At 40.8% G+C, this 23,430-nt stretch overlaps 2 protein-coding genes across 3 annotated transcripts in view; both read right to left on the bottom strand.

Annotated features, from left to right (window-relative positions):
• The window catches only part of llgl1 (LLGL scribble cell polarity complex component 1), a 30,509-nt gene extending 25,576 nt beyond the window's left edge, over positions 1–4,933 (bottom strand). For both annotated transcript variants that reach the window (XM_061845062.1, XM_061845061.1), the window contains exons 1-2: positions 4,521–4,933; positions 1,210–1,307 (exon numbers count right to left, since the gene is read on the bottom strand). In XM_061845062.1, the coding sequence (XP_061701046.1) occupies positions 1,210–1,307; positions 4,521–4,601 (179 nt within the window). In that variant the 5' untranslated portion in view covers positions 4,602–4,933. The remainder of the gene's footprint in view (positions 1–1,209; positions 1,308–4,520) is intronic.
• Positions 4,934–5,536: 603 nt separating this feature from the next.
• The window catches only part of myo15aa (myosin XVAa), a 35,107-nt gene continuing 17,213 nt past the window's right edge, over positions 5,537–23,430 (bottom strand). Inside the window, exons 33-66 of the mRNA XM_061846461.1 lie at positions 22,592–22,783; positions 22,379–22,494; positions 21,862–21,956; positions 21,277–21,394; positions 19,536–19,600; positions 18,361–18,507; positions 18,235–18,286; positions 17,794–17,926; positions 17,614–17,707; positions 17,427–17,517; positions 16,955–17,070; positions 16,815–16,874; positions 16,316–16,391; positions 15,990–16,105; positions 15,718–15,836; positions 14,756–14,897; positions 14,120–14,231; positions 13,924–13,998; positions 12,558–12,760; positions 12,300–12,424; positions 12,149–12,212; positions 11,965–12,037; positions 11,815–11,888; positions 11,665–11,747; positions 11,449–11,579; positions 11,270–11,364; positions 11,106–11,183; positions 10,926–11,022; positions 10,433–10,593; positions 10,140–10,273; positions 9,371–9,504; positions 9,174–9,307; positions 7,004–7,144; positions 5,537–6,890 (exon numbers count right to left, since the gene is read on the bottom strand). Coding sequence (XP_061702445.1) covers positions 6,789–6,890; positions 7,004–7,144; positions 9,174–9,307; positions 9,371–9,504; positions 10,140–10,273; positions 10,433–10,593; positions 10,926–11,022; positions 11,106–11,183; positions 11,270–11,364; positions 11,449–11,579; positions 11,665–11,747; positions 11,815–11,888; positions 11,965–12,037; positions 12,149–12,212; positions 12,300–12,424; positions 12,558–12,760; positions 13,924–13,998; positions 14,120–14,231; positions 14,756–14,897; positions 15,718–15,836; positions 15,990–16,105; positions 16,316–16,391; positions 16,815–16,874; positions 16,955–17,070; positions 17,427–17,517; positions 17,614–17,707; positions 17,794–17,926; positions 18,235–18,286; positions 18,361–18,507; positions 19,536–19,600; positions 21,277–21,394; positions 21,862–21,956; positions 22,379–22,494; positions 22,592–22,783 — 3,748 coding nt within the window. The 3' untranslated portion in view covers positions 5,537–6,788. The remainder of the gene's footprint in view (positions 6,891–7,003; positions 7,145–9,173; positions 9,308–9,370; positions 9,505–10,139; positions 10,274–10,432; positions 10,594–10,925; positions 11,023–11,105; positions 11,184–11,269; positions 11,365–11,448; positions 11,580–11,664; positions 11,748–11,814; positions 11,889–11,964; positions 12,038–12,148; positions 12,213–12,299; positions 12,425–12,557; positions 12,761–13,923; positions 13,999–14,119; positions 14,232–14,755; positions 14,898–15,717; positions 15,837–15,989; positions 16,106–16,315; positions 16,392–16,814; positions 16,875–16,954; positions 17,071–17,426; positions 17,518–17,613; positions 17,708–17,793; positions 17,927–18,234; positions 18,287–18,360; positions 18,508–19,535; positions 19,601–21,276; positions 21,395–21,861; positions 21,957–22,378; positions 22,495–22,591; positions 22,784–23,430) is intronic.

Raw genomic sequence — 23,430 nt, 5'->3', positions numbered from 1 at the left:
TCATTTCGAAAGAGTGCTAGTAATTTTCCCGTCCCATATGCCACATACAGCTTTCCTACAGTATAGTATTGCCACTATTTAGCTGCATAGCGCCATTCCACCACTCTCTCTCTCTCTCTCTCTCTCTCTCTCTCCAATTGCCTGGTACCACCACCCTGTCTCAATAACTCCCCCTCCTCCCTCTGCCTTGAAAAGCTGCATTTCAGAGAGCTGATTCTCCTGTCTAATGAACACACACACACACACACACACATCTTCCCACACAATGATAAATGAGTGGATATTGGCAAAAGAACCGTACAGTTGCTATGCACAGACATCGGTATGTTGGTGAATCCTGTTATTCGGTGAAGCTCCAAGACTCGCAAAATGAGAAATGCGAAAGATCAACAAGAACCACGTAAAGAAGCTACTGATATACAACACAAAACACTCCATCAGACCTGTCCCTCTCAGTTTATGAGCCACTAAAATTCTCCAGCTTGAAAACAACCAGGTAAAGAACAACATGATATACAGAATTTATGGAATTCTCAAATTGAATGAGTGAAATTGCATATGGGATGTTTATGTTATTTGATTTCCTTTCTAATCCAATATTAATGGTTCTAGCCACCACTTTAGTTAGTACACATTATAAAAGCAAGATTCCACAGGTGTTTGTTAAATAAGTCTTTCAACTTTTGTCACCCTAGGACCTGAATTTCCTCAATTGTCGCAAAGTTGTGACCAATATATTACTTTGTCAAAAGTAGCATTCAATCATCAGCTTTCCAATTGTAGGCTCCAACACTCCCGCGACCCTTGTGAGGATAAGATAATGGATGGATAGCTACAACAACTTTTAACAAAGCACCACATTGCTGTACTCAACTGTTATTTACAAGAAGCTGCAACTAAAACAGATTTGTACCCAGTTAAATGATAAAAAATAAGTTGTAGAAAAAAAAAGACATCCATTGATCCACTGTGCCGTGATGTTGGTTGAATACATATCACATCATAACATGAGCAGAGGACGTAAGAACATGAGACAGACATTAAAAACACTTCAGTACAGCCAATGTGAAGGAAAACCACTTTAAATCACACCAAACAAGACATGTAGCAGACTTATTTGACTACTTTTCATAGGATTGTACTTGATGTCGAATCCTACCTCACAGATGAACTGGTTGGATGCATCAACTTAACCTTGAGAAAGGATACACTTTGACAGCTCCTGCCTTCGTACCGATAGCCATGAGTTGCAGCTCTGGGTCATAGGCCAATGCGCTGGGCTGATGCGGGAATCCATGCTCCACCGTCTGTGGAAAGTGACACCCAGACAGAAGACAATGAATGCACAAATCTATGATCAGCTTTCTCTCAAATGGTGAGCAAACAACACATTTGACAACAGAGGTGGATGACCAAAAAGCAACTGTTCCAACATGGCAACCAGGGTACACATATTGCTTCAGGCTCGTCAATGAGAAGTCTAAATGCATTTAATTTAAGGCAAAGAAGTGTGTTCACCACAGATTCAGAGTGTCTGCACCATTAAGACACACCCAGGTCTGCATTTGTTCATACAGGTCAGACTGAGGAGTCTAAACGGGAGGACAGCCTTAATAAAGTTCCTGAATTCCCAAAATTGCCAGGGTTCTTTTATGGGGAATGCGCTGCAGATTTAGTTAAATTAGATCCACACAAATTTAAAAGTTCCTCCTTGTGGCCTCAGACAAAGCAGCCGGGAAAGCATTTAGCTTTAGCTGCAAAGAAGAAACAACATTTGTAGGACGAGGCCTATGTCAAGTTTGAAAGGGAGGGATTTCTCAGAGACCAAGTGTTCAGAGAGCAATGATTTGATTTAAGGAAGGAAGCAAAACATGACACTTGAAATGTTTAAGGGCCTGAGACGTTCTAACACACATGCGCGCAGTAATGCTCCTGTTGAGAGACCACTGCTGTGTACGTTTTGGCAGCTGGTGTCCGACCTTAAAAAGTATGTGTGAGGATGTTTGTTTTTACGGCGCAACCAACACTTTATGGACCACAAGAACCATAAGAACTTGGAATCGCAAATGAAACTGCTTTCAGTCATATGCCATTAGTATAAATTGGAAATTGCACCATATTGTTGCAACACCTGCCACCACTGACAACTAAACTGCAAAACGTGTAAAATTCAGTGACACACCAAAAACTGAGTAGTTGAGTTATGTTACTGATATACATCAGTAATTGTTCATTTTCAGTGCTCTAATATTGGTAATATATATAGTTCCATACATCCATTCCCAAAGTGTAAGGCTTTTTTTTTTTTTTTTGCAAAATTTCAATATCGAAAAGAAAGAAGCATCTTTAACGGTGGGTGTTGAAAGACTGTGACAAGAAGAATCTACACCAAAGGTTATGTGAAACAGGGAGACTTCAGTGCTCTTCAAAATGAGTGTCCTTTATTAAGAGAGTGCTACAATAATTATGACGATGATGATAGCCACATGGTTGAGTTAGCATAGGACAGAGCAGTCATATGCAATGCATCGTGATCATTGCAAGGTTGAAGACACGGGGAAGTCGTATTTATCCACAAAGCTTCCTGCTGTATGAAAGATTACTCACTTATTACAAAAGGAATAATGTTTTAGTGGTAATATTTGACCTTAGGTCAATGGTTAACTTGTGTGACAGTTCATCTTGAAGGAATACACAGACAACTTTTGTTTCATGCCCATCTTATTTGTCGAGAAAGAGTGTGAAGACAAGGTCAGAAGGTTATTGCTAAACACTGCATTATACGCACTGATAAATAGTTTATGGTGGTTTATTAAGGTAGATTTTTTTTTTCAAATCCATACAAAATTTCATCAGTAATCTTAAATAACATTTGTTTGACCTTGCAGGTTTCACCCAGGTTTAAAGTGCATGACCGATAGCCAATGAGTAATACACAATTTCAACTGTACAAAGTGATGTTTACTTAGTCGTCTCGACACGTCAACATGTCCCGTGTGTGCACTAAATTCTCCATTTGAATTTAAATACGTTTGGGCAGCTGTGCCCTGTGCTCTACTTTACAAGACTGACAAGAGTTTCCAGGTTTCCACAATGCACAGTTTGTCGTTTACACAGTAAATTACCTGAAACTAAAATATGATATGCATTGACAATACAATTTGGCAACGAAGCAAATGAGCAGCTAGCAGTTTCTTTTATTAAATCCCTTTCTGTCTTCTTAAAAGTGTGAGTATGAAATGTCACCTGACTGTATTAAATGAGAATTTGCAAGTTGCTAGTATTTGAGCAAACTAAAATATGATATGCATTGACAATACAATTTGGCAACGAAGCAAATGAGCAGCTAGCAGTTTCTTTTATTAAATCCCTTTCTGTCTTCTTAAAAGTGTGAGTATGAAATGTCACCTGACTGTATTAAATGAGAATTTGCAAGTTGCTAGTATTTGAGCAACTATTACTTGGTATAATTAGCAAGAAACCACTGCGACCCAGGATAAAAAAAAAAAAGTAAACAAAAAAAAAAAAACAGACTTGCAGCTCTGCAGCCTCATACTGACCCTTTTGTTACCTTGGGCTTCAGGAGCTTTGCTGAAACTATTGTGGAAAATTGAAGCAGGATATGCATTCTCTAACCATTTATCACAACTAGACACCTTATTAATTGCATGCAATTACGAATGCCCACGCCTGAGAATTGCGCTCATGTATGTTAGTGAGGGCTGTGACTTTGGCCAAATACTTGGAGGGGGAGAAGGATTAGGAATTAGTGAAGTGTGGAAATTCCAAACCCTGCTAGCACTCTTAACTGCAAATTTCCACTTTAAATTGGGGAAAATCAAAGAACAAGAACTCTTAAATAGAGCCTGGCGATCTTAGTGTTGTGACGAGAACCTTATGCAGAATTGTTTACATTTTATTTGAAAAACATCTTTTTGTTTTTATTAGGATACAAATAAAATGGCAACAAATACTGACTTGGATTTTGGAAATGTGTTTTAAACGAGTGTGGATGAGATGACAGAATGGTTTTAAGAAAAACACTTGGGCACACAAACCCGAGGGGTCTTGAGTTACAACTAAGCTGTATTTTTGGATCCAATTTAAAGAGGGCGCAACGTTCACACGCACAAACTGGTGTCTCACAAAAAAGATTCAACAGAGTTTAATCTTGCTAATCTGCAATGATGACGATAATCCTAATCGGCGCTACTGGTAACAAGCTTCAAATCAGTCTAGTGTTCTCTTGTTAAATGTGGGACGCGGGCCTTTGGCCAATTAACATGACGAGCAAACAACTGAAGCCAGCAAACAAGTTTATCAACAAAAGCGTCCCTGCTTGCGCCACAGCGCAGCCGCGGCAGTTCCTGCTCGTTTTGCAAAACTCGAGAACCAGGAAAAACGTCGAAGGCGACCAGTAGTTTGAATAGCGCCCACAGCCCGACTTGCTCCATTCAAGCGAGACTTGAAGAACATTAGCTGTAGTTTTGGAAAGGCAGCGTCTCGTCCCCTCACTTTACCTTGTTGAAGGCGAAGAGCTCCTGTTTTATCTTCTCCCTCTGCGGGTCCGTACCCTGCCGACGAAATCGAAACTTCATCATCTTTAAGCGGAGCTGGGGGGGGGCAACAAGCGAGGGCGTAGACGCGGACTGGAGCGGAGCAGGTATCGCCCAAGCGGCGCAGTCGGACCGAGCTAAACTAGCTTAGTAGCTTGCCGGCTAGCCCATGCAGGCGGAGCGCGAGTACGAGGCTGCGACGCTACCGCGGGCTGCGATTCTCCTCCTTTTTTCGTCCTACTGACTCGGCTTGGGTCGGAGATGGTTTGACCACCGCTCCCCCTTCTTTCGGTTCACACGGACTCCATTGTTGCTAACCAATAGGAGCCAAGAAATGTGCGGGCAATTACTCAGAGCCGCCCACACGCCCAATAGCACAGTGCGGGGGTGTTGGGTTTATTGCACGGGACGCACCGCGCCGGATTTATGCCTCGTCGACACCTATCAGAGGGCGGACTAACGGCATGTCATTGTGAATAAATCAAGCTCAACATCACAATGTTCCGTGAAAAGAATTTCCCCACCTTCTTCATTTCAGGTTTTTTGTTTTCGTTTTTTTTTTTTTTGCATGTTCGTCACTGTAAAATGTTTTAAATCGTCACACCAGTTTTAATAGTCACCCAAGTCAAGACAAAATGCAATGTATAACGAAAATGTTATTTATTAACTGGGTGAACTCAAACCTATCTGGCCTTATTTGGAAAAAGTGCATGCCCTCTTTTGTTAAATCATGAGTTAAATGATTAATCAGTTTTTGAACAGCGCAGTTGAACTTCACCAGCCAATTCCAGGCCATTTCTTGAAGCAGGAAATAACTTCAATAACGCAGTACCCGTCAAATTAAATATATTAAGTCTATAAACACTAAATAACATTTTGTATTTGCGTTGGCTGTCTTCATGACATTAAAATTAATTCAATGATCTACAATGTTACACCTGATAAATGCAAAAAATACCACTTGAAATCAGGAAGAACCCAAACACTTTTTCACAGCATTGTAAGTAGGACGCTGGTCGAAGTTAATCTATTTCTCTTAAGTATACATTTGATATGAATTCTTACTGTTTTGTGTGTTGGTTGCTTGCTTACAAGAACCTTGATGGGTAAAAAATGAAACATTTGTAGAGGTGTCCATCAATGGGACTCTTTGGCATTGGACAGGCAATAAAATAAACACATTTGCTCATTTTCTTTTAGTAATGCTACAAACCTTAATTAATTCACATGCCTTTATTTTGTACAATAAGTATTTTGCATTTTTACAGAAAATATTGACGTCTGTACATAAATATTGTCAAAATACAAATGTTAAAATGGTCTCTCCCTTTGAATTATATGTAGGAAGTAAAATGTATTATTTAATGCCAGGAGCATCCTTCCTATTATTTACCACTATAAACGCAAAAATTATTTTAAAGTACAGTTGGAATGCCCGCCACGTGCATTTCTGCGAGGACAAACAAACAGGAGTTGGCAGCTACCACAGCAGAGCTCCTTACTCACTGTAAGAGCACATTATAGCAATTTACATTTAGTCGCTCGGTAATCAAGGCCAATCAAACCACGCAGTTCTTCTGAAAAGAAGTCCGACTCATTCCAGTTTCCAAAAAACTGGGACTCACCAAAAAAGTTCAATCTATGACAACAACCTCCCTGACACAAGCTCACGTCCACTTTTGATTCACATCGTTTGCTACAGACATTTGAGTGATTCACATGTCTTAAAGTAGCAGTGTGGCATGCAGAGGCTGTTTTCTCATCTTATAAATATACACGTTTCTGTTAACTGTATTAAATAACATTGAATCTGACAAATTATATATATATATATTCATGTAATGGTCCAGAAAAATTGCAATTATAAGGGATAATCCAGGATTGGTTCCATATATTTATTCGTTCTTCACTATTACAAATGTTTGTAAAGCTCTAAGTCAAATTGGATTGCTATCATTTTATCATTGAAGTGGTAAACAAAAAAAGGTCATTAAGAAAACAGAGGTAGAAGCTGTGGATTGAAGGGGCATGAAAAAAATAATGGTTAGCGTTTACATATGTGTGTGTACGTTTCCCATGTTTGAGCTTGTCTTTTTTTGCATGGCACAAGTTACCCATGACATCCCAACTTTATTGGATGGAGGTTTTGGGTGGTCCATACAAGAAATGATAGAATCAGCTCCTCTTACAGCAATACACCTTATATGTGTGGCCCTTTCTAATGTTTGTATGTTATAGTAGTGTTATTTCACTCGGAGGCAACGTGAGTCTCTTTTCCCTGGCAGACAGCATGTTCTCCATGTGCATGGCAACCACTCTACACAGCTCCAGACCCTGGAAAACACGTACCACACACACATATATACATAGACCACTTAAAAGATGTGAGTGAAACTCACAAGGCAACCAATTCTAAACAATGACAACCAGACACTGAAAACACACACCTGCTCCAGCTGTAGCTGTGTGATGCGTTGGTTGAGCAGGTCTCCGATCATGATCTCAACGTATGGGTAACTTGAGCCTGATGTTGGTCTCTGAGTGCGGGTGGATTGGACCTCCTTTAAAGGGAAACGCACCATCACCTCCTAATCACGCACATAAATACAAACATAATGTGAATGTATCAACGGTAAATATACAGCAGGCTGACACTTGTAAAAAAAAAAAAAAAGATCTCAATATTTATCACAATAACTAGACATAAAACACTGGATATGCCTGTAATGACAAAGAATTGTGCCATGTCAGACTTTAGTCTTGATGACAGCAGCTGGTCGGTGACATCAACTTGCTCCCTTTCGGGGGCCAGTGTTGTTGTATCATCAAGTAAAGTATGATACTGAATACTAATTTCCTTCCTGCTTGTGAATGTTAATGGGAAGAAAAGAACGAGGTTAGCGATGTTTGGAACCTAAATGTTGCTGTAAAACTGGAGTGTTTTTGCCACTTTTTTTATTGAATAGCCATTGTTTCCCTGTTTTGCATAAGATTTTATCGACTGTCGGTCTCGTGGTCTTGGTCGTTATTTTAAAGGGTTCATGTAGTTTGTAGTTGGTCTCTCAGAATTTTCCTCAAACAACTGTCGATTGATTTCCAAAAGGATACAGTTTTGTTTGTTGTCTGAGTTTGTTTGTTTGGTTCACTTAATGAATGGTTGCTCTGAATTTATTGGGGGGAAAAAAGGAAAACGTTTCAAAAAACAATTCCCTCATCGGTAGTTCCTTTTGTGGGCTTCAAGTGAAGGGTCCTATTTGTGCTCTATGGTGGGTGTATCAGGACCACTGCTCGTGTCTTCTCTTGATGGTACCTGGATTTAGTCAGAGATCGTTCACTTTCTGTGGTCCCAGGACCAACAGTCTTCCTGGGGCTCTGTAGGTCCCTCAGCTTGTCAAGGAAATCTAGGAAATTGTACATCTTGGAGCTTCTCTTCCATCCCTTATTTATCCATCTTTATCTGTTGCTTTGAGGAGAGAAGGTTGGAAGCGTGAGTCAGAAGCTGTCCTTTCACTGAAAGTGTAGCTCGGTCTCCGAGCCTGAAGGTCCCCAATGATCCACAATGCAGTCTCGATGTTCATCCTCTCCTTTATCCGACTTTCATGGAGCTGATGTCTGACGTCAGGGATTATCTTCCAACCTGAGATTGTTTCTCACTAAGATGCTCCTTTTCTGCAGAAGCCTTTAGCTTCTCTCGAAGAGGAATTACCTCCATGCACAACTGAGATAGGTTAACCCCATGTAATCTCCTTCTTTGTAGATGGTCTACAAACGCAACTTGGTCACTCTGTTTGCTTTTTACTCCGTCTCTCTCACACAGGTGACATGATACGAGATGAGTTCTGTTGGCATCAAGCAAGGTCTTTAGTTATATTACACAGGAAGTTATCAGTGTAGCAACACCAGTAATTATCCACATTAGTCATGTTGCTCACTGTCAAATGGGCTGTTTTCAACCCTCCATATCTTCTTCATAGCAAAAGATGTTATTTAACTGTCACTATAGTCTTATGAAACATCACCATAGGTGTCATCCGTGATGTCATTCATATTAAAAGGCACAGATGAAATGAGAAGAGGTTATTAGCATTATAAAGAACATTGCAAAGGACATTTAAATGTATTCATCCATCCATTTTCCGTATTGCTTATATGCTCATTAGGGCTGTGGGCGTGCTGGAGCCGATCCCAGCTGACTCTGGGCCATTTATAATAATCATGCCATCATATTAAATAATTGCCTCTGCATTTGGTTCTCACCATTTTATGATTAGTAGAAAAATTGGGGTAAGCTTTTACAAGCCACAAAAAAATTTACATGGACATGGCTAAATGTGGCCTCCAGGCCTTGAATTGGACACGTGCTTTAGCTGCTCACTTGATGTCTCATTAGATTTGCTGCCATGTCATGTGACAAATGATGAATGCTTGAACTTTTGTTTGACTTTTGAGGCATATTTTTTCCACAAAACGTAATTTCACTAAACTCCAAATGTTCCTACTTATGGGGCTTTTGAATATGGAATTTCAGCTATATTTCACAAAGGGAAGTTGAAGAGAAAATTCTTCTGGTGTTGCTGATGCTGTGAGGGGTTTGTGTGTGTGTGTTTGTATGCGTACATGTGTGTCTTTGTTAAGAAAGTGGAATCCATTTAGATTCACCGCCAGGATGCACGGAGCCTTGATGGAGGCTGAGCTGGAACTCTGGATGTAGAAGAAGGACGAGCCAAACATGGGAAAAGGACTCACCAGACCTGAGGGAATGCACATAAAGTCTCACTACTAGCCTACATAGGGATTGTGATGTGATGTCTCACCAAGAAATTGTGCACGGGCCTGATGTGGGTTCAGAGGCTGGACTTGTTGCATGTGTTGAGTTGCCATATTGAGCCACTGCTGTGAGTTCTGTTTGCTGTAGAACTGTGGGGGTACACACTCCTGCAACTCAAGTCTGAAGACACACAAATACCCACAAACTATGTTGTTTTTTTTTTAACATATATAAAACTCCCAAGTGGGAGGATTAACCATGTATTGTCATGAGATGACACTAAACAGCCACAACATATGGAGTGTTCATACTGCACTGAAAAAAAAATCCTTTGAATTTATTTATCAAACATCCAGACAGCTCATGATTAAAATGTATCAACATTATTTCATTATTTTTGATGAAAAGAAGGGGAAACAAATCCCGTTTTTAATCGCATCTGACTGAAAACTTTTTCACTGTATTTAATGAGATCTAATACAAGAGCTGTGTAGAAGTCAAAGATAATATTGAGAAGTTTTGATATAGTTATTAGTAAGCATGAATTATTGTTATTGGTGTTTGCAGTGGGGTCATACTTCATTATAGCATAATAAAAGGTGTTTTGAATATTTTTCCTACATTTTCAGCTATTTTCTTGGCGTGACGCAGCACCATTGTGCACCACTGTAGATTGAATTTTAATTCAATTTCAATTTTTTTTTTCAATAATGGTCTATGCAGGACTTAGTTTACAAATAAAGTTAAAAAAAAAAAGTACCCATTAACTAAGGTATATATTGCCCAAAATAGTGTAGATGTCAGTGTGTATTTACAAGGAGGGCAGATAGACGGAATCTTTGGCACGGTGCTGTAGAGCAGCCAGTCTGGCGAGCTGTTGCAGATGTTGTTCCCTTGCCTTACTGGGAGGGACTACACTTAGCAGGCCCTTCAAGTAATCGGGCAATACCTGCCACAGACACAGATGGATAATTCATTATACCAGTTCAGTAAATGTAACATTAACGAATTTCAACTGGAGTAACACAAGGCATACGTTGTACATGTTATTAATCCCAATCTAATGGAACAAATCCCTCACAGCAAGCTAACAGTATTAATTATTTACCTGGTTATAATGCATAGTAACATAGAGTTCATTATCAAGTTTCAAAGCAAGGCTCCATGTGACTCTTCGGAACCAAAGACTGTAGTTGGCATCTATTGGTTCGGCTTCTATAGCAACATCCAAGATGTATTCCCTCTTGATCACGGGACGAACATTCTGACCTATAGTCCAAAAAACACACGTTGGCGTTCATTCACTCTATGTCAAACAGCAACCTGCAGCAATTGAGTCTATTCCCTGTCCTAAAAAAAATAGGCAGCATTGATATGAGTAATATACAGAATATTATTAAACATCAGATTTTTTCTTTTATAAGATACTAGAATACACAGTAGTCCCACCAGAGCAAGAAGAGAACATATAAACTCCACACTGGACAGGTAAGATACACGTTAACCACATATGCAACGAGTGAAGACATTTCTCAAAATGGTATGACTAGTCATGATCAAATGTAAAGGAGTGGTACAGTAACAGGAGTGATCCTAATTACCTTTGTGTGTGACCAAAAAGATGGCATATTCATCCAAAGCCTCCACTCTGTGCAGGTCCATTTCATAACAAAGCTCTTCAATAGCATCCAAAGCCACCTGACACAAACAATCATGTTCAAAATATGACAGAGACAAAGATAAAACATTTGGGTGAATCCACTTATTGAGCATGGACTTACAGAACATGTTTTGATTTTCAAGTGCCTTTCCATTCCACCTGGCAGGAGGAACAGTTGTCTTTTGGAGCTCCGCCCTGCCTGCGCATACACAACCGAACGGAAAGCTGTGTTAAACAAACACACCAAAAACGTACGGGGGAAGAATAGAGGGTCTTGACACTCACCATCATTGCTTTCAGTTCCATGCTGTTTGGATACTGCACCCGCCCTCCGTACTGAAACGTTTTCCTCAGATTCTGCTCACATGCCTTGGCAATACCTGTCAACAAACAACGCTCAATATCACTGGAAGGATGGATGAATGGATGGATGAATGAATGGACAGTTGGATAGAGTGTTCTACCTTGGTACTGCTGAGCAATGCTGACGGAGGCGTCATGGAGAAAGCTGAAGAGGAATGGCTTCATAACATGTGAACAGCGATGGAAAGCAGTCAGGATGTACAACAGCCTCCATCCCCTCTGGCAACTGTCTCTACACAATGAAACACGACCAGACATAATCACCATTTTATAAACATGAAGCCCAGAGTCCTTTGTGTGTTTGTCATGAATCTCACGGTTTGGAGCTGTTGTTGGCAGTGACTTGCTTCATCACCTGGCAATAGGCTTCATCCTTCATTAGGCCATGATCAGCAGTTAACTAAAATGAAAAATGATACTGGAAAATATTATAGAAAATAAGGTATTGTGTACATTGAATACTCTACCTTCAGTATTATGTTGACAAGGTCCTGTTCAGTCTGACCTTTCAGCGGCAAGTCTCCCATGAACCTCATGATGGCTGTCAGTAAACATTTTAAACAATTATTGTATTCAAAGATGATTGATTAAACTTACTGATATAAGTCTTCTCTCACCCAAGGAGATGTCAGAAGCCACTTTGTTCATTCCAATGTCTGAGAAGTCAATCAGAGACTCATGGAGTGGAGACTGGAAAGATAAACAAACAGATAGGAAAGAGGTCATCACAAAACAGCTGAGCTGCATTAAGTGAAATTGCAGTTTAAACATGAAGCCAGAAGACTATAAACATAAATGTACCTTGGAGAATTTGATCATATCGGCTGGATCCCTGCCCTCTCTCCCCCTTTTGGCCTTTGGATCACTGTGGACACAATACAGGTAGCAGTGGCCTTGTGTGAAACTACATGTGTGTCCTTGTTTCATCCTAAGACGTGATGGCGTATCTTACATCCGGTTTGTTTGTGCCTCTCTGAAGAACCTCTTGGCAAACTCAAGCATATGGAACTGGCTGCCATACTGCGACACATCATCCAGTTCCGCATCCAGGCTCTCCATATAAGTGTCCGTCACAACCTGACACCATTAAAAGCACTGTGTTATTCTTACACTTTGGTACTCTATAAACACGAAATTAAAAGTTAAAACATTACATAGCTATGAAAGTTGAATATTGATTGTGCTGTACTAGGATTAAACACATTCATACTTCTGTTGAGCGGTCAAGCTCTTGGGCCGCGACCGCTGAGCCCATCGCTACGGCAACAGTAGCCGATGCAGCGACGCGTCCTTGTCTGTCGCGAGGCTCCACCCTCTCTGTAGGGAGAAAAAGGAAGTCTGGAGCAGCCACCGGTCGAACATGTTCAATGGGAAACGCTCCAGACATCCCACACACTGCTCCGAAACGCCAGCCTGTACGCACAAACACAAACAATAGATCAATTTCTAATATGGTTGTTGTCAAATAATAATACCTTTATGGAAATACAAGCATAGCAATGCTTCTGTGGCACATATCTTCACAAATTAATACTGGAGGTAGCACAACTTTTTCTTTTTTTTCCCCAAATCGACACTAATACGATGAAATTCAAGTTGACGTCAGTGATATTTTTTAATAAGGTCATACACAGGAAGAGGAAATGCTTTCCGATAATCTACAGTTTGTTCACCGACAATGGAACGTCACTCACCTATCCATCCATCCATCCATCATCCATCCATCCATCCATCCATCCATCCATCCATCCATCCATCCATCCATCCATCCATCCATCCACTTTCTTAGCCACTTATCCTCACAAGGGGCGCAGGGAATGCTGGAGCCTATCCCAGCTGTCAACAGGCAGGAGGCAGGGTATACCCTGAACTGGTTGCCAGCCAATCGCAGGGCACAGCGAGACAAACAGCGGCACTCACAATCACACCAAGGGACAGTTTAGAGTGTCCAAATAATGTTGCATGTTTTGGGGATGTGGGAGGAAACCGGAGAGCCCGGAGAAAACCCACGTAGGGACGAGGAAAACATGCAAACTCCACACAGGCGGGTCCGGGATTGAACGCGGGACCTCAGAACTGTCAGACCGACGCTTTCCAGATGCTCCACCGTGCCACCCAAACAACACACATAAAAAAAAAAAAAATGTTTTTAATTTTTAAATCATCTCATTCAGTATGCTTCCCGCTTGGACAGCATGGGAGGCCACTTGGCCGTCCGGGGAAACCTGGTCTCATTCTGGGCTGACCATAGCCGTGTGTTTTGCTTGGTATGGGACTTGGAATTTGCAGTGTTGCAGTATAAATGTTAATTTGGGACACTTTCAGATAACATACATAGCAGAACTTAATGTCACTGTTTCTTGTTTTTTTGGATCACATGTTGTTTTTTTTTAATTGAGAAGTGGAATAAGTCCTGAACTGAAGGCCCAGGTACCACAGCCAATCACTGCAATGGTTTCACGAAAAGAGACACTTGCTACACAATTACAAAAATGCATGCAAACACTATGTTACCACTGTTAATAATATGCCAATACAATCCAGTCAACAAGAAGGCAAAACCTTTTCCAACCCACCAAAATCAGGGGTGTGTCTCTTGAGTTCTTCCAACAGCATCACCTTTTTCTTCACAATGCAGCCATAACGTTTGCCTAAACACAAGGATGTGCAAAAACACGTACACAATGGGCATGACATGAAGCCCAGACACAGTGTTCGGTAAACATCAACTGTTTGTGGTTTACAGCATAACAATGCAAGTGTGCATCTCACCAGCCTCCAGGCCCTCCATGTGCTGTAGTCTGATGATATCCCCTTTGTGGAAGCTCAGCTGCGTCCCGTCCTCATTGATGTAGTTCCTCACTGCCACCATATACTCCGAATCCTGGCAGAGCAGGGACACAGCATGTTGACAGGTTATGTATGCATATCTATGCTCTGTTCATACATCAAGATGCATTGTTCATGTTGATAGAGACCGATCACGGTCTCAAATAGAAAAAAAAATATGTGAAGACGTGACAACCATTCAAAAAGGTTTCTAATTACAGTACAAGAAGGCAACAAATCAATAAGAGAGGGCCAAGGCCTCACTAAATGAAGCTCCTTTCCTTATGTTGATATAGTTCCTTGGCCACAAAATGGTGTCAAAGCAATATTTTTTTATATTAGACATGGCTTTGGCCTGAGCACACAAAGAAAAAACTGAATAAAGATGTTTTTCAGCGAGTAACGGAGGAAAGGTTCGGCAAAAAAAAAAAATAATAAATGGGACTCATAATATTGGCTAATGCCAATCTGCTAATACGTGTTGGTTCACAGTACTGGTATTACAAGATTGTTACTACACTAGAGTTGAAGCAGAAGTGTGTCTAAAATACATACACTTTCAAAGAAAAGCTCTCTGACCTTCTTAATCTCTGTGAGGAAGTAGTCGATCATACTTTTGACCTGCTGGGCTCGAGCCGAAAACAGAATCAGCTTCTCATTGACCAGATTGAACTCCAACATGTTTTTGGATGGAATGGAGACGAACAAGATGTCCGAGTAGCTGGATAGGAAGCGATATACACAAACATATGAACAAACAGCCAGTCACACAAACACATACAAAGTTGTCAATTAACCTAGCGCACATGTTTTTGGGATGTGGGAGGAAACCGGAGCGCCCGGAGAAAACCCACACAGGCACGGGGAGAGCATGAAAACTGCACACTTGGTAGGTCGAATTTGAACCCGGGTCCTCAGAACCGCGAGGCGGACACTGTGCCACCCTGTATGCTAACAATGGATCTTAACTGTTCAATTTACTAAGACCTTTTTAATTGGATGCTTCCAACTATTAGTATAAGAGAACAATCAAGAAAAGGTTTTTTCTTCTTACAAGAATGCTAAGATGAAACAGAATGCATATATTCATTCATTTCTTGCATATGTAATGGCCAGACATTGCTAATCCATTTTCCATTTTCTGAGCCACTTATCCTCGCAAGTATTGGGGAAGTGCTGGAGTCTATCCCAGGTATCATTGGGCATGAGGCGAGGTACACCCTGAACTGGTTGCCACGGGGCACATAGAGATAAACAACAGTCGCACTCACAATTACACCTAAGGGCAATTTAGTCCACAATTAATGCATGTTTGGATGTGGTAAAAAAAAAAAAAAATGTGAGTGTCCGGCGAAAACCCACGCAGGCACGGGGGAACATGCAAACTCCACTCAGGCGGGTCCGGGATTGAACCCAGGACTTGAACTGTAAGGCAACAATTTACCAGTTCCCCCACAGTGCCGTTGACATTGTTCATAATATAATTAAGTGTTTTCATTACTTTATTGTGTTTTTTTTATAATATCCTATGTAAGATGCACCTGTAAGGCCTTAGTACTCTGAAGTAGTCTGGACCAGTGGAGCTTTTCCTCACCAACTTAAGCAGCTTAATCCCTTTTTGTGACACGGACAACACCTGCACTCCTGTCCCCACACTGCCCTGCAACACACAACAACGCACAATGGACAGCTGAGTATTTCCAAGGTCAATACATCCTCAATGAAAAGGAACAAAATCATGGGTAAATATTGAAATAAAAAAACAATTATTTTAAACCAAAACGAGTGGACCTAACGAATGCCAAGAACTCACAGAGGCTGGGAAAAGGCGAGAGAAGTAGATCTCCCATGAGTCTCTTGCCATGGCAACCACCTTCTTCTTCACATTCTCAGTGTGAGTTCCAACAACCTGATCCACCTGGTTTTCAACTGCAAGGAAAATAGTATGTAACTCTTAGTCTGGAACGGGAACGACTGGTTATGTGGCTAAGCTGTCATATGGCTGCATGTCTTACAGCTTCCCAATGACCATACAGGACAAGTTGTATAATAAATTCCTACATGTAATAACATTAGTCTGAACTCCTGAGTGTGCAGAAAAGTTAGAAGTGTGGAAATCGGTTTGATTGGTTTACATACCGAAGAGAGTTTTCATCTTTTGTCGCTCCTCTTGAGTAATACGAATGCAGGCCTCACAGAATGTGTCATGTACCACCTGGAGAACTCAGAGAAAATGAGCAATACAACAAACATCTTAATGCCAGAAATGAATTTCATGTCTCATAAAACCAGTTGCTCAACACTGTAATGTATGTAGCAAACAATGTAAATTACTGACTCTGAAAAGTCAAGAATGTAGTGTAATAACAATATATAATGAATACATGAAACAACCTGTCCAGACATGTCCAGAGGCGAGAGAGTGAGTATATTGGTAGAAGTGGGCTGAGGATGGAGCTGCCAGGCGAAAGAGCGAGAGGAAGACCAAAGAAAAGGTTGATGGATGTTGTGAGGGAAGACATGAGAACAGTGGGTGTTAGAGAGGAAGATGCACGAGACAGGCTTAGATGGAAAAAGTTGACACGCTGTGGCGACCCCTACTGGGGCAAGCCGAAAGGAAAAGAAGACTTGAAACAACCTGTCTGAAGATCAGATCCAGCATCAGCGGATCACTGAGGTTCTCTTTCGGATAAAACACCTTGAAGAAGAAGATTACTCAAAGAATCAAAAATGATTGTAGAAAAAAGCATATTGGTGCTGAGCAATTAATAGGGTCACCTCCTTCCTCAAGTAAAGTTTCCAGGGGACATTGGTGTAGGTGTAATAGTCATCACTGGTCCTGCTGTGGAGTTTAGTCTGGATGACCTCATTTTCGACCGGCAACTCTCTGCAGACTGGACGCACGCACACAAATTAGTCATCAACATTCATGCAAAGAACCGCTGGTATAAATAGTACAGGACTGTAGATTTCCTGGTATGTTGTCTACATTGTAAAATGGTGCACCACAAATCACTTGAAAATCATAGATCATCCTTGATGATATAATAGATATGTTCTAAGTAATACAAATGAAATATTTCATGATTTCACTCCAAAGGCAGATATTTCTGGGAGAGGCATGTAAATATGTTCCACAAACCCACAATAGGTGAACCAAAATATACAGTATCCGGTATACCTTTTTGCCAATATTAAATGTTCATGGAAAGCTGAATCTCATATTCAATCAAGTACATGAAAAACTCACCTGCAGGAGGAGCGTGGCCCATGTTGGAGTTGGGCTTTGTAATTTTACCGTCTCCACTCTCCTCTTTATGATGAAAAGATTGAGACTTCCTCTGAGTCCGAGACCAAAAGTAATCGTCAAAGTGAATTCACATTTGCATGTAAGTTATATGAGCACGTGTGAGCGTGTGTATTTGTGTGCAATGTACCGGTTGAGGTGGATTGGCCATTTGGTCTTTAAGGATCTCCATGGCTTCGTCATGGGGGTCTGGCTTCTTCGTGAAAACCTTTCCCTCATCTTTCCTGAACACATGTAACCAGGTGCCACTGCAATCATTTGACTGATATAATCACGTGCATTGAATATGTGCATGCAGTGTGTATGTTACCGTCTGACGGAAGACCCAGAGGGAGTCATGCTGGCGGGCTTGTGCTGTTTGATGATGTCTTTGATGTCGTGGCTGGGCTCCATGCGTTCGGTGTTACTCACACTGGCACGGACCACATCCTCTGGAGGGGGACCTCGTGTTGGACCATGAAATGAATTATTCAATATCGTGAAATTCGCTGACAACTTGTTGAACTTAATTTTAGCTATAATGTATATGCTTTCCACGTTATTCAAACTGACTAGTGCAGATATTTCAACAAAATGTCATGTGAAGATATTGAAGCTCTGGTGTACTGTTGTGTACAAGCTATCGAAATACAGTAGTAGCATCAGGTTAACTTTGTGAATGTCCTTGACTGGCCCAGCCGAGACTTGAATCCGACCGAACGTCTCTGGAGGGGTCTGAAAATGTGCTGTGCAAAGCAGAATACGCACGTACTGTTTTTGCGCTGAGAGCTGAACCTTGGTGGTGAATCCTCTCGCTCTTTCATCTGCAGAGATTGAGAAGGTCACATGTGGATTGGCAGTGGTCTGTCACGCATGCTTGCAGAAAAGTAAAGTATACCACGGGTGTGTTTACGCTTTCTGGGCTTGGAGTGTGAGAATGTTGTGGTGAGTGAATGTAATAATGAAGTGGCAACGACTGAGAGGCAGGGAAGGAGGACATCATCTGTTGCTGGATGGCAATGGCCTGCATGGTCATCTGCTGGGCCTGTAGAACACACGGAGAACCATGAGGGAGGTCAAAATATTGACCGAGTCTTCGCGTGAGTATTTGCTTGCACACATGAAGATGTGAATGCCTGCTAGGTATGACACTGACGTGGCAACAGGAGCTCAAACACTTTAGGTCTATTCACTGTAAGTGCTTTCTAAGAAATGGTTTCCTGTTTATTTTGCAGGATGAATTTAGCATGTGTGTCATTTAGTACATTTCCACTGACAAAAGCTAGTTTGTAAACGGATGGACGAAAAAAATCAGAGAGAGAGATTAATGTAGCACTATAAATGTCGTTTGAGGCCAAAATTTTGTTACAATGGGTTTTTAAGTTACTAATGTTTAAGTTGCTCAATCTTATTTACAGTATTTATGATTTCTCACAGAGAGGACTCATAACATTGTTAAAATACAAAATAACGGTCACAAATATTATACAGTTAATGTATAAAAAAATAATAACGATGCATGAGTTACCAAGATTTACTGGAATACCTGTTTAAACAAGTGTGGTTTTAACTGTTTTATTTGTTTATTTTAATTCTACACAGGAGACAGCTCGTAGCTCAAATGGAAGTCCAGTCCACAAAATGGGGGCAAGGGACTGCTAGGCTTTGTCACGTTTGGTTTTTAATCTTGTGTGAGGGACAGGGTAAAAGGATCTAACGGGACAATAGAATGACACCAGATCCACCAAGTATGGAGGAGCCTGACCATTGAGGGTTCTGTAATAACTTTAAATTTTGCACTGAATCTTAAAATTAACAAGAAGCTAGTGCTAAGACGACGGAATGTGAGTGATGGGGCTGGACCTATGGGATCAAGACAAACAGGTAGCTTGCAGCATTCTGAACTAAATGGAGACAGAGGAGAGAATTGCAAAACTTAAGACATTAGGAGGCAAAAGTAGAAATGATTTTTTAAATATTTTCGGGGTGGGAAAAAGGTGGAATGGGTGATTTAATGTAGTCAAAAGTTTATTAACTACAATGAACATTTCAATTCTGTTATAGTGTATATACCAGAATGATGGCTTGCTGGTTGATAATGGCTTGTTGCTGTTGAGTCAGTAATGTGTGCTCCGTTCCTGAAGGACAACCAGATAAAATACTTCATGTTCCTGTACAAGGGAAATAAACTGAGAATCTCAAAAATAGGAGAGGAAAAAAATCACTACAAGCATTACAACACACTGTAGAATGGCTGTAAGTCACACTAATGTGGAATATTGTTAGAGACATCTTTCTTCATCACGCCCTGAGGCCACGCATGCTGAAGAACATTCCATTGTTGCAGCTGACGCACCTGTCAAAATAGGCAGCCCTGGAATTACAGGCACGGGGGAGAATGGGGGCCACCCCAAACCTGGGACACTGGTGCCGTGTGATGCAACATTGGGAGCACTCACAGGACCAGGGACCACAGAGGGGCCCACAGAGGGGGCATGATTGGATGGCTGGGTGGGGTTTACATCGGAGCAAGTGGACGAAGTCACTTGACAGGAAGAGGGCTGAGGTCGGTTGTATTGGTGGTATTGTGGCTGCTGCTGCTGTTGGTGTTTTTCATGGTGATGGTGGTGAGAGGGGATGGGCATAGCTGGGATAGGTGGCATCATCCCTCCTGCTACTGGGAGTACTGGCACAGCTTGAGGAGCAGCAAGGAACATGTAAGTTAGGAAACGTTTCTCATTCTCATTTTTAATTGGAATATAACTGCTATGGTCATCTGGAAAAGGAAAATACATTATGTGGCTAAAAAAAAAAAAAAAAAGGAAATGTTTCACCACAGGAAGGTCAGACATTTTTAGCAGATTTGGGAAGTAGCAGAAAATATTCTCAAACACACACATTCAACACATCCTAAAATAATGTGCTACAAAGATAACACATAATACATATACGGTAACATCCTGATGATCAATATACCTTAGGAGATAACAAAGATACATTGTCCATTAAAGTAGTAGTATGAACAACTGATACAAACTTGTAAACAATGTCAAAATACTATTAAGAAAATAAAATAGCTGCAATGTAAACACAAAAACACCCACGCCCTTACACGCAGAACAATTGAAAGGTTGGCAGCAACAAAATGAGCGTTTAACCGGAGAGGGAACGAGAGTAAAGGAGATCAGATGAGCCATGTGTGCTTACACTGAATAGTTGTCATTGCATTAACCATGAGGACGAACAGTGCCCATTACAGTCGCTACGTTTAATGAAGCGTACAGTTAGCGCCTTGAAGTGCTCAATGTAATGTTAAAAAAAAACTTTAACTTGAATGATATGTGCCAAAATCACACATCTTACAGAATTACCGCAAACCTTGGTCATTACTTTAGCTATAGTTCAAGATTCTTCATTTTTTAAATTGGTCTATTGAATGCGCCAATTTGTATCCAAATTACGCTATTGCATGAATAAAAAAACTGATGCTTATTTTAGTCTAAAAAAATCATCTTAAATCCTTAGGTGCCATATGAAAACTGTTGGTGTACGTGTATTTATAGTATCCATACTTTTAAAATTGTACTATTCATTGCACTGACCAAGCATTTAACCACAAACCTGAATAGAGTAACTGATGGAACTTGAAAAGACAAAAGTAGGGATAATCACATTTGCATACCAATTGATTCTGTAATGTATGTAGTCAAACACAGCACACAAAAATATAAACAAAATTGGTGGGCCAGTTACAGTATCAATAAACCAATGGAAAACACCTAGGAATGTAAAAGTAATTTTTGGGAATGTTTACCTCCAGGGTGTATTGCACGCGGAAATGATCGACTCGGGACCGGGTGACTCTCCTCCTCTTTTCTTTCGCCTCTTGAGATGCCTCCACCCCCCTTAATCCTTGCTGCCAAAGTTCCAGTCTTTTCCGTTTCCACAAACAAGGAAAAGTATGTAGGACAGGCACAGAAACAAAAATGAAGCCCACTTCATCAAACACAAAGGGCTGTTTAATAGAGAGTAGATAACAACTAAAAACATCCATAAAATACATGGACGGTATGTATTGTGCAGCATTTTCTTGCTCAAAGTTACAGTACATTATTGTAAGTCACTCTGTAACCTAATTTTATCCCTTCCACACTATATCAAAGCTGAGGTTGAAATGATTCATCCATCAGCACTGTTCTTCATCCATGAATAAAAAAGAGGAGAGGATATATGGCATTGATTTTACTTCCTTTTTTTTAATAATTCAGGGCTTTTAATTAAAAAAAATGCTAAGTGCTGCAAAATAAACATAACGGAATTTCCCATGTGTATCAACAACGCAGTTCAGATATGTGTGATATTTGATACAGTTACACTTGTCGATGAACTGTGCACTCACCACACTGCTGTCCGACAGCACGGGCTCGAACAGGCTGTCCAGATAGCGGTCCATTCCTCTCTGAGTCTGACCATCACTGAATGCATCGGACTCGACTGAAAGTAAAGCAGAAAGACCCTTCGCTTCATTCCAAAGCACTGATACACACACTGGCAACCTCATTAAGTATAAGTGTTAAGTGCAAAACTATTCTCTCATGTGCCATTTTTCCACCTTAGCAGAAGTCTGCGCTCTCACGAATATTTCAATCTTTAACGTTTTTAAGATTGTGTATGTGTCTTTGCAGGAGCACATACATTTACTCTCAAGTAACAAAAGTATTAGCTAGGATGAAAAGAAATGCATGAAAAAATAGAAGAAGTGAAAAAGGCCCATTTGTCTTTAGCCTGATGCACTAGCATCATTTCTGGGAACCTCACTGAATGCTACAGTTTAAAGCAAACACATTAAGCCTATAAGAAACCAAATTATACAGCTGTGGAATCGATATATCAGTGAAAGATGCACGTGTGTGCACCGTGGCTGTGGTAACCGTCAGAGTCAGACAGGCTGTAGGGTGGTCTGCAGTCCCCGCTTAGAAGAACAGAAGGCAGAAGTTCATCATCTGAGTCAAAGCCACTACCAAATAATGTTCTGGAACAAAACAGACATCTGCTTGGAGCAAAAAAAAAAAAAAAAAGCTTCACAGTACTGTATCAGGTCGTGAATGGAGAGTTACTTGTGTACTCACAGGCTAGCGTTGGCTCTGACTCTAGTGGGGTTGTCAGTACTGATGATGAAGTAGCTCTTCTGCTTTGGGAAGTCATTGGGAAGCTCCATGTCTGCAATGAGGTCCATCACGTAGTCGTGACCCGCTAACTCCACCCACTGGCCGTGCTCCATCATCAGGATTGAACTCCCTCTCCACCATTCGGACACACCTCTGCAAGATCCCCACAAAGCAAATATTATATTTCCTCCAATAGCGTAATATTGTATTTAAAGGAGATTGAAAGTATTTGAGATGGGCTGCGTTTTATTTCCGAGCAAAAAAACAAACTACATGCTGTTGCACTTGCCACGGATGTCGAACTCGTTTTTGTCACGGGCCACGTTCTAGTTAGGCCCTCAGAGGGCTGTTATGATTGTGAAACCATAAAAGCTCTTATCACCTCATCATAAACATAAAATTTATGACCTAGTTTCGGAATCTGCAATCGAAGGTTTCTCAACTATTGTTGTTTGGTAACACAAAAATGCTTACAATATCTTAACGTTACCATTTATGATATGACAATTGGAAAATTTGGTACAGATTTTAACATAAGTCATGGGAGTTGATACACGTGATTTGCTTTCGCAGGCCACAAAAAAATCATGCAGCGGGCCGTATCTGGCTTCTGGGCCTCAAGTTTGACACCTGTGATTTCCACTGTGCATATATATAGAAGAAGAAGAAGAAGAAGATTTTTCATTTCAAATATCATTAAAGATTGTCCTGTTTGCACAAATGAGTTTGTTTTAAATTTTGTTCCTTCAAATGCAACAACTATGAACCAAACCATACAACCAAATAATGTGTTGGTTGAA

This window comes from Syngnathoides biaculeatus, chromosome 16, assembly GCF_019802595.1.
Source record: "Syngnathoides biaculeatus isolate LvHL_M chromosome 16, ASM1980259v1, whole genome shotgun sequence".
In the NCBI taxonomy this organism is placed as follows: domain Eukaryota; kingdom Metazoa; phylum Chordata; class Actinopteri; order Syngnathiformes; family Syngnathidae; genus Syngnathoides; species Syngnathoides biaculeatus.
Note: the sequence above shows the minus strand (reverse complement) of the source record. Positions and strands in the feature narration are given on the sequence as shown.